Source organism: Amblyomma mixtum, chromosome 8 (assembly GCF_055824585.1).
Source record: "Amblyomma mixtum isolate Tamu chromosome 8, ASM5582458v1, whole genome shotgun sequence".
NCBI classification, from domain to species: Eukaryota; Metazoa; Arthropoda; class Arachnida; order Ixodida; family Ixodidae; genus Amblyomma; species Amblyomma mixtum.
In genome coordinates, this window is record NC_143019.1 from 34,023,822 (window position 1) to 34,034,451 (window position 10,630).

A 10,630-nucleotide genomic window follows, 5' to 3' on the forward strand; every position below is an offset into this window, starting at 1 on the left:
TAGAGCACTCTCTTTTTACTTCTTATAGTATACACTATACATGAAGAATGTCTTGTGCTTTTGTGCTCATCATTCCGTGGTGCTCGAGGACCACTCTACACGGCTTAGAAGCAGTTACCTTTGGACTGTACATCTAAGCAACCTGTGAACCTGGTAGGACGGCCCTTCTAACGTCTCGGAAAATCTCACGCAGTTACCTCAGGCTAGGACCTTTAGATTGAAGTCAATCTCAATGGCAACCGGGTCAGATCGCGTCGTGGCTACATCGTTACGAGCATATACTGTGCACACCTGAGGAACGGCTCATCATCGGTCATGGCTGCCGAGGTCGCGCAGGCCTTCATGGTGAGCCCCATGGCGATGACGCCGAGCATTCCGCCCCGGAACATGAACAGGTCGGCCAGGTAGTAGGTGACGTAGACGGAGGCCAGCGAGAGGCTGCACATGAGCGTCGCCTCGTAGTGCAGGTGGTCCAGCACGTAGGCCATGACATGACCCACCGCTTTTCCCAGCACCAGGCTGCCCAGCACGAACCACGCGAACCACGTCACCACGCCTGCACAGAGGGGAGCAGACAGATCGGCGGGGCAGTGAACCTCGATATTGAAGCTATCAAAGGATAGTTAATACCGGCCAAGCTCTGTCTCGTTGAATGTCCTAAACAAGAACATAGAGTCTTCATAATTTCAGCTAGCCTACCCTCAACTGTGTTTGCTGTCTGTCAACGATCACCTCGCTTTCCATTTCTTAAGCGCGTTTGGTTTTCTCCTCCAGGTTCCCTCCGATATGGACACACACATGCCTAACACCGCAGCGATGGAGAAGTGGTTGAGCATCCGCCTCGCATACGGAAGGTGCGAGGTTCGATCCTCAGTGCCGCCAGGCACCCACCGGTGATGGTACAAGCTTCCCTTGGTCTGGTGCTCGGCTGAATCAGGGTGAAATGCTTGGGAAATGGGTCTTGAGCAAACGAAAATACCTTGTGCCATGGCGCTCTTTGACCACATGCAGATGCCCTTGCGGATCATGAGAGGGAAATAACTAGAAGAATAAGAATGGGGTGGAGAGCATATGATAGGTTCTCTCAGATCATGAATGGCAGTTCACCAATATCTCTCAAGAGAAAAGTATACAATAGCTACCGGTACTCACCTATGGGGCAGAAACGTGGAGGCCAACAAAGAAGGTTCAGCTTAAGTTAAGGACAACGCAGCGAGCCATGGAAAGAAAAAATGATAGGTGTAACATAAAGAGATTGGAAGGGGGCGGAGAGAGTGAGGGAACGAACGCGGGTTAATGACATCCTAGTCGAAATCAAGAGGAATAAATGGGCTTGGACAGGGCATGTAATGCGAAGGCAAGGTAAATGCTGTCCTTTTAAGGGTAACGGAGTGGATTCCAAGAGAAGGCAGACGTAGCAAGGGGAGGCAGAAAGTTAGGCGGGCGGATGAGATTAAGTAGTTTGCGGGGATACGGTGGCTGCAACTGGCGAAGGGCAGGGTTAATTGGAGAGACATGGTGGAGGCCTTTGCCCTGCAGTAGGCGTAGTCAGGCTGATGATGACGACGATGCCCTTGCGCCATAAGAATTCCCTAGCACATGCCTAGAAATGCACCACGGCGGCCCCCATACCCTGACAACTAAGCAGCGTTCATAAAGCCAACCGAATCATCGCCCTAGGCCGCGCACAGAGGGCGCTAAAACCACCGCTTCATACTCACGTGTGGCGCTGACGCTCTCCGAGTTGCTGTCGACCACCTCCCAGAAGAGGAAGAGAGAAGTGGATACCAGGGCCTCGCCCGCCAGCACGGTCTCTAATATGCGGGCCTTGACTGCAGTGGAAGGGCATTAGGGGTGAAGGAAAGAATTAGCGAATGAATAGCGATGAGACTGCGAACAACATTGTCTTTTTTATTGAGATAGCGTTAGCAGGGCCATTAAGGCAAAAACTGTCCGGTGGTGTCGGCGAATGTGCGAAGCCTTCACCTGCTAACCGTGGCAGGTGGTGTTTAGGCGGATTTCCCGCTCTACACCTGCCAACCAGCTCCTTCTTCACTTATAAGGGAGACGAGGTAGACGCCGGACGAAGAATGGTTCGGGGAAAAATGAAAATGACTGAGAAAATGGCTCGGACAACAACAGGCTACTTCATAATGACGGCCAGTGGGGCGAGTTGGTGCATGACTGAAAATACTGCGCTGCAACGAAGACAACACAAGACAACACAAGTGCGCATGCGTTGTCTTTTTCTTTCGTGTCTTGTCTTCATTGCGCCGCAGTATTTTGGTTTGGTTTATTGGGGTTTAACGTCCCAAAGCAACTCAGGGTATTAGCGACGCCGTAGTGATGGGCTCCGAAAATTTCGACCACCTGGGGTTCTTTAACGTGCAATGACATTGCACAGTACATGGGCCTCTAGAATTTCGCCTTCATCGAAATTCGGCCGCCGCGGCCGGGATCGAACCCGCGTCTTTCGGGCCAGCAGCCGAGCCACTGAGCCACCGCGGCGGGTCGCAGTATTTTCAGCCATGCACCAACAGCAGGCATACATGAAAATTAGACAAATGAGGCCTGCGGGCCTTAATCCTTCTCACACTGCTCGTGAAAAGCAACCTGGGTCGAATCGCAGCAGAACATGTAATCGGCCCAATAATGGAAACGGATGGTTTTACACTGCTCCCTTGTAGGTACGGACTTTGCCAATACATATCCATTATTGGCCCGATTATCTGCGCTGCTTTGGATATGGGTTGCTGTGCTTGAAGCAACCATTTGCCAGTGCACTGGCGCATCGCTTAACCTTGAAACCCTAGCCTCGAACCGAAAGCGAAATGAAGCGTGACGCGTGTTAGCGATGCGCCATTGTTGCGTCCTGACGCGCTCACGAGAAACGCGGTTCGGAATGCACACTCACACGGTGAGTGCGCGATGACATCGCTGATCACCATGGGCTCCTGGTAGGCCATCAGCAGGCTCGTGAAGACCAAGTCCCGAACGTAGAAAGTGGTGCTCAGTTGCCGCAATGCGTACAGCGTAAGCCCGTTGAGCATCGCCGTTATCACTGCGTTGTGGTTGCAAAAGGTGCGATATATAGGTATATTATGATCAACGATTCTGAGGTGGGAAAACAAACCCCCTTTCATTGCCTGCAGCCATGGCGCTACGGCATGGTTCAATTTTCAGTGCGCGAGCACTGAAACAATCCCAATCTCCGATTTCGCCCATGTTTGTCTGTCCGAAGCCTGTAGCAGGTGGCCTACCTGATAGTAAAGTAAGAGTGGCCTACATCATCGCAAAAAAAATGCTGGTGGTTTAGCCCCGGTTAGAACTAGTAAGAGGCGATAGCTTCACATGTTAAGCCTGGTAAATCTCTTTATGCAGCATACTTCATACTGCCGTTGTAACTTCGCATTGCGACGAGCTGCTACGGCGTGCTGTTCGTCGTCTTCCATCGCGCTGCATATGTCCTGGGGGCGCTACGCGATCCTCCTTAAATTCACAAGTTATGACGTCACCAGTCACGTGGATCACGTCATGTCACGCATGCGATGACGTCACATATCACACGAACACTCTTTTGACTCTGACCTTGACCGACCTTGGGTACCAAGGGGCAGCCCACCATAGTAACACCCTAAGCTCTTCATGGTTTGGCCCCTGGCTCGCTTCAAGGTCAAAACTGAAAGCACGGCGACCTTGGCGTTACATGGCCTAGTGAAGCTATCGCTTCTGAAGATTGATCTTTCCTTCCCAGCTGAAGCGTCCCTGAAAGTATGTGACAAGTATGTGTCCGAGACATCACCAGGATCCTCAGGTGCATCCACTCACAGAATCCCGCGGAGCCCAGCACGAGGCAGGTGACGGCGCAGCTGCAGAGCACGTGGTAAGGCGTCTGGATGGTGACCGTGTACGTGACGGCCGGCATGTACATGCTGGCGTACACGGGGATGCTGCTCGCCTCGGCGCCCGCGTCGGGACCCGCCAGGGCACCCAGGACCAGGCCGCACGCCACGCTCACCACCACTTTGGGCAGCCGCCACGCCACGCTCAGCATGCGGCTCACGCCTGCGGTTGCGAGTGCACGGGGGCGCTTTATTCAACTGAGCCTGCGCGCTGACACTTACCTCGTGTACGTATTCGAACATGGTTCCAGCCTTCATTTTCTAGCGACTTTAATGCATGCAACCTTAGGACAAAGAAGTGAAATTGAAGCTATAGTCGGACACAGCTTAAGTCTGCAGTTAAACTCCGCACTCATTCAGGACCATCGCACAGAATTCCTCCACTACCAAAAAAAAAAAGAGTAGTCCGATGCTAAAACTTCTCTTGTAACTCAAACAAGAAGCTAATCAACAGAACAAAATTATAAGCTCTAGAATGTTGATACCCGGCTTGTTGAATATTTTCTTCCATAGTCAAACATTAGAAAGACGATTTTGTTTACTGTTGGATTTGCTAGCGGACTAATACAGGACGTCGCGAACCATGGCCCAGTGTTAACAAATGCTGTTTTTTTTTTTAAAAGTTGTTTCCTACTATAGCCATGCTTCTTAAAACCGGGCACAAGACACGGACGCAGACATGGTGGACACGCACCGCTGTCTGCACATTCTGTCTGCGTCCGTCACTTTTGCGCTGTTTTAAGAAGCATGGGCCACCAGCTAGCCTGCACGTCTAACCTTGTATACTATGAGAGAAGCCAACAGCCACAGAAACCAAGGGGCACAGGGGATTTTTTTTTTATTTATTTATTTTGTGGTGTTGACCAATTTAGAATATTACTGAATATGTTATCGCTTAAAGCTAATTGATTAGAAAAGCAGAAGAAAAAACAACCACATGCCGCCGGTGGGATCCGGTTAAATTGGGTTTATTGGAGCATTTTTTTAGGTGCACAACCTTAGTTTCGAAGTTATTTCGAATGTACTTTGCTTCAGTGACTTGTGCGCCCGAACGCAATCACCGCATGCTATAGGGCGGACAGGGGACATACGAGTACAATTATTCCACAGGCTTGTTTTGCTCGGGTAATTTGTTACCTTTAGCTTAGTTTTCTTGCGCCTCTTATTGGCTGTTGTCGCGCGTTTGCTAGCTTCTGTTCGTGTATTTTTTTTCTGTCGTGTATCATATATTGCTATTTTCGTTCTATTTGCTATTTCGTTCTATTGCTCGTTCGTTCGTTGCTATTTGCTCGTTCTTTTGCTGTTTCGTTTCTATTTGTGTTATTTTAACGCGACAGCGCTGAGGTTCCCGTTGTGCAGAAAATCCGGGCGTCATCGGCGTTGCGAGAGAAAAAATATGGTGGCCCAACCCCAGTGAAGCAAACTGGGGGCGGGGGTGGGGGGGGGGGCGGGGGGGTTGGCCACCTAGGTCACGTGACCTTGTGGCGCCATCACAACCTTCCCACCGGATTGTGAGCAAACTAACCTCTCTGTCAGGTGGCAGTTAATGACTGAACGCGACAGGTTCCTCGGGAAAAGTAACTTAATTGGGTCCCACGTGGCCGACCGGTGGAAGCACCTGCCATCGCAGGGTGATCGCTTACCCGCTGCACCACTGCGCCAGGATTGGTATGAGGACTCCCAGGGACATATGAATGTAAAGTTGGAGACTGAACAACTCCGCATGTATGGGCATTCACGCATTAACCCTACCGCGTCATACCCTTAAGGCCGAGTATGAATGTCCCCTCCAATTTTTTTTGCACCTCTAGTCTCTATGACCGTACTTTAATTTGTATGCCTTAATGTTCTAATCATGCGAATATTACAGTTGTCGGATATTATTCTCGTATTGCATATCTCTTATTCGTTCTTTGTACATTTCTGTATTCGTTTTGCGTGCATTCTGTTTGCACTGTATTCATCTTATTATTTTTTTTTATTTTTTTCCTCCCAAAACAGCGCCAGCGCGAGTGTTTTGGCTCTTACTCATACTGCGGGTTGAAGCTCTTTCATGAAATTGTCAAGCGGACTGCAAGGGTTTGCTTACAAAAATCTGTAGGCCTTCTGTAACTATGCAGCGTGCGAATGAAAATGCGTACTCACTGGCAATGATGACGACGCAGCAGAGCGTAAATAACTTGAATTCGTAGTCTGGTGGCCTGCAAGCAAAAATAAAGATAAAGAAAACAAAAGGTTGACTGCTGCCGTTAGCTTGATTTACGTGTCGTTTAACGTAGTGTCATTTATAGCTGATCCTCGTTATAACGAAGTTGAAGGCGCGCGTGGATTACTTCGTTATAGACGTAGCTTCGTTATAACCGTGTTGGCCGAGCTTCCAAGCGGAATCGTCATTCCTTCGTTACATCCATCATTTTGTTATAAACATTTTTGTTATGACGAGGTTCGACATTGAATTTCCTCGTCTGAATTTACCATGCTTTTACTTAAAGAACAACTAAAAAGGTTTTAGGATTCGGCGAGCTTACAGGCGTCGAACGCGTGAAACTTGCAGGTAAGACATGCGAAGTTTTTGGGATAGCATTAAAAGTGGTAACGTAATGTTCGATTAAAACCACTGGCTGATATGAGATGATTACTGGCTGGATTAGAGAGGTGATTAATGGGTATGATTAGTGTATTCCCACATAATAATCCAATAGAAGGTACTCGAAGATCCTAGTCCTCAGATTTTCAAATTTGGCGGTGCTGATGACGTCATGACCCACTCGACCAATAAGGAAGTTTTGTCACGGATAAAACAGGTGGATTTTGCAAGACGAGAACCTAAATGCATTAAAAGCGCGTCTGCGTGAAACTCTTTCTCGAGCTGCTCTTGTTTCAACGTTGATTCAGGTCAAAACAGCGGCCAGTGGCTGCACGGCTTCGTCAGCCTACCTAGCAGGTGACACCTGGTATCACAAAGCTGGTGTCATTCAGCAACCACCGCCAAAAACCCCATATGCTTTCGTATAACAGAGTTCGTCAGTTTCTGTTGCGCCTGAGCGGGCAGCCGCCACTACGTGGCCATTTCATGGCCTTTAAATGCCATTTTCCCCTCAAACCCCGCGTGAATTGTGACGACCCTGCCGATGACGACAGGCATAAAAAGCAACTGACAACAGCCTTTTGTTGCGAAAGCAACACTACGCTATAGTCGCCGAGCCATTTCGCGGAGCTCTAGAAAGGCCAAGCTGCGCATGCGCGAGGAGCGGGTGACGTCACACGGCGCACAGCTGGCGCGCCGGGGCCGCAGCCGGAGCCGCCGCCGCCCGAGGTGTCCACATCTCGGAGGACACCTGAACAAGAGGGAAAGCGCATAATTGCCCTCTTGGAACAGTGGACAACTCAACCATTCTTTAAGCTAAGTGGCGGTAGTGACAGGTGTACGCTGCATGCGTTGGCATTGGCAACGTCGTGCCAGTAACGCGGCGCTGAAGCCATAGGCCGTCGGCGTCCGTTGTGTTCATTGCCGTTGACCACGTTTTACACTAAGGAAGTGCGCATAATGGCCCCCTGGGCGAGTGGACGCCTGAATCGTGCTTATAGGTACGTGGGGTGATGAGAGAGAGATGTGAGCTGCAGGCATTGACCAGGTTGTACCAGAAACGCGGCGCTGAAGCCATAGGCCATCGGCGTCCGTTGTGTTCATTGCCGTTGACCACGTTTTACACTAAGGAAGTGCGCATAATGACTCCCTGGGCGAGTGGACGCCTGAATCGTGCTTATAGGTACGTGGGGTGATGAGAGAGAGATGTGAGCTGCAGGCATTGACAAGGTTGTACCAGAAACGCGGCGCTGAAGCCATAGGCCATCGGCGTCCGTTGTGTTCATTGCCGTTGACCACGTTTTACACTAAGGAAGTGCGCATAATGGCCCCCTGGGCGAGTGGACGCCTGAATCGTGCTTATAGGTACGTGGGGTGATGAGAGAGAGATGTGAGCTGCAGGTATTGACCAGGTTGTACCAGAAACGCGGCGCTGAAGCCATAGGCCATCGGCGTCCGTTGTGTTCATTGCCGTTGACCACGTTTTACACTAAGGAAGTGCGCATAATGGCCCCCTGGGCGAGTGGACGCCTGAATCGTGCTTATAGGTACGTGGGGTGATGAGAGAGAGATGTGAGCTGCAGGCATTGACCAGGTTGTACCAGAAACGTGGCGCTGAAGCCATAGGCCATCGGCGTCCGTTGTGTTCATTGCCGTTGACCACGTTTTACACTAAGGAAGTGCGCATAATGGCCCCCTGGCCGAGTGGACGCCTGAATCGTGCTTATAGGTACGTGGGGTGATGAGAGAGAGATGTGAGCTGCAGGCATTGACCAGGTTGTACCAGAAACGCGGCGCTGAAGCCATAGGGCATCGGCGTCCGTTGTGTTCATTGCCGTTGACCACGTTTTACACTAAGAAAGTGCGCATAATGACTCCCTGGGCGAGTGGACGCCTGAATCGTGCTTATAGGTACGTGGGGTGATGAGAGAGAGATGTGAGCTGCAGGCATTGACAAGGTTGTGCCAGAAACGCGGCGCTGAAGCCATAGGTCGTCGGCGTTCATTGTGTTCATTGGCGCTGGCGTTGTCAATGTCTGACACTCCGATAATTTTAAGGAAATGAAGGCGAGCACGCGCGGCGAGACACGCCAGCTGTGCGTAGTGACGTCATTTGCTCCTCGCGCATGCGCAGTATGGTCGTGCAAGAGCACGCGAAACGGCGAGACTGTGGGCAATGTAGCTCACGCAACAATATATGGCTACGCACAGCAATATATGCTACTCGCCGATGTTGCTTTCACAATCCTCCAGGTTTAACAAAAGCTAAACCGCAGCCAATGTTTTGAGAACACCCGGACAGCCACGCCCATTTGGTCAGCTGCTGATAAAAGATGCCCGCTTACGTCACAAATAGTTCAAATTGAAGTAGCGCTTTCGTGAAGGCGGCCCCACCCTTAAGGTAACCCTGACAACTTAAAAAACAACAACAAAGTTCTCGCTTTTATCACCATCGCTGACACGGCAGAATGAAGGAAACAAGTAGGGTGTGGAACGCTCGTCGGCTCTGCACCTTTGACATTGAGCTTGGAGCTCAGGAGCCGGACTCAGTGATAAGACCACTGCAGCAAGTGAGCGTAATATCTTTGGTGTCCCAAGCGAACACCTGCAGGCGGTAAGCCGCGTATCGCCAGGTGACCTGCTCGCGCGATCTCGCTGAAGCTCACAAGGTTTGTAACCGCGTGCGGAACCACACATATCCTTTCTATTTTATCTACAGCCTACCTTAAACTGGTTGCGTTCACATGCTTCCCTACAGTATCTCGTTCTGTAATGTCTTGTTCCTAGCTATCCTGCCCTAATATAAAACATCTTTTAAAGCGTAAGCCTGACTTGCCCCATGGAGCGAAAACCCGTCTATGTGAGTGTGTGTTAACATTCGATGGCACCCATAAAAGATGGCGTCCTCATGCGACCTGGCAGGTGGCGGTTAAATTAATGACTGGTCACGTGAGGTTGCTCGGGAAGAGCAATCTGTATCGCACTAATTCCACCGCTTGCACCACCTGCCATCCCAGGGCAGTGGCGCACCAGTGCGCCAGGAGTGGTATGAGGACTCAGAGATCTATGAATGTTGAGATGGACCAATTCTGCATATATGGGCATTAACCAATTAGCTGTCGCGTAATACCCTTAAGGCGGATTATCGCGGTGATCAGAAGGGGTGCGGCGGCGTCGCGGCAGCGGCTACGTAGAGCCATGCAGAGGTAGAATTGGTTATCACGCCACAGCGCGCGGCGACAGCGTTCACAAAGTGAGCGGGCGGGCCTATACGCCTTCTTACGCATAAGCAGTCTCTGCGGACTTAAAACGAGCCTGTACTGTCCTATTGTATGCTGCTCTGCCCAAGCTTTATCCCCCGCGGTGCTAGCACAGGATCCTACTGGCTGTGTACACAAGCCCCATAGGCCTACCCTGTTCTGTTCATTCGTATCCTGTCCCGTGCTGCTCTTTATCTCTCTCACCTCGCTCACTCTGGGCAATGCGAGTGCTTGTTCTGTCCTGCACTGGGTTATCAGGTTCCGTACCGTGAACCCCCCCCCCAACCTAGCTGCGCCAAAACCGTCAGCTGCGTGGTATAGCCTGTGTGCACAGTAAAAACGGCCAGAAAACCTCATGGACGATGAGGTACACTTACATGGTGCTGAGAGGATCGCGTAGATGTCCGGGAGCGGCCGGTTGCTGGAAGCAGGAGGAGAAGGCCTAGCACAGTCGTTCGTCGCTGACTTCTGCGGTGGTCGGTGATTCGTCTTCTTGTCACGCGCTGGTCGCACGTGAGCACGGCCGCGCAGAATCTGCTTCTTCATCCACCTCCTCGTCAAAAGCGGGAACCGCCAGCAAGAAAGCCAGCTATGGCAGAGCCGAAAGGCGTCGTTCTTTCAGAGGTGCAGGACGAAAATTTCCGGTTACGGTTCTTACTCACCAGCAGCGGTGGCTCAGTGGTTAGGGCGCTTCCCTTATGAAAAGTGGTACACAGACTTTCTGTTGACTTCCTATAGATATTTACTCCTCTCTATTCACAGCCTATAGGCTGTTTGCAGATGAAAGTATACTGAAAGTGCATGGCCATAAATGTTTTGATTACTCTATAAACCTTTTATAGGATTGCTATTGTCTTTAGATTAGTGCATAGGAATCGTTTA

General features: G+C 50.7%; 1 protein-coding gene across 1 annotated transcript in view; it reads right to left on the reverse strand.

Annotated features, from left to right (window-relative positions):
• Positions 1-10,359, reverse strand: part of LOC149331985 (sperm-specific sodium:proton exchanger-like) — a 33,847-nt gene extending 23,488 nt beyond the window's left edge. Inside the window, exons 1-6 of the mRNA XM_089557449.1 lie at positions 10,126-10,359; positions 6,048-6,103; positions 3,829-4,065; positions 2,915-3,061; positions 1,722-1,832; positions 292-556 (exon numbers count right to left, since the gene is read on the reverse strand). Of these exons, the coding sequence (XP_089413575.1) occupies positions 292-556; positions 1,722-1,832; positions 2,915-3,061; positions 3,829-4,065; positions 6,048-6,103; positions 10,126-10,127 (818 nt within the window). The 5' untranslated portion in view covers positions 10,128-10,359. The remainder of the gene's footprint in view (positions 1-291; positions 557-1,721; positions 1,833-2,914; positions 3,062-3,828; positions 4,066-6,047; positions 6,104-10,125) is intronic.
• Positions 10,360-10,630: the final 271 nt, after the last annotated feature.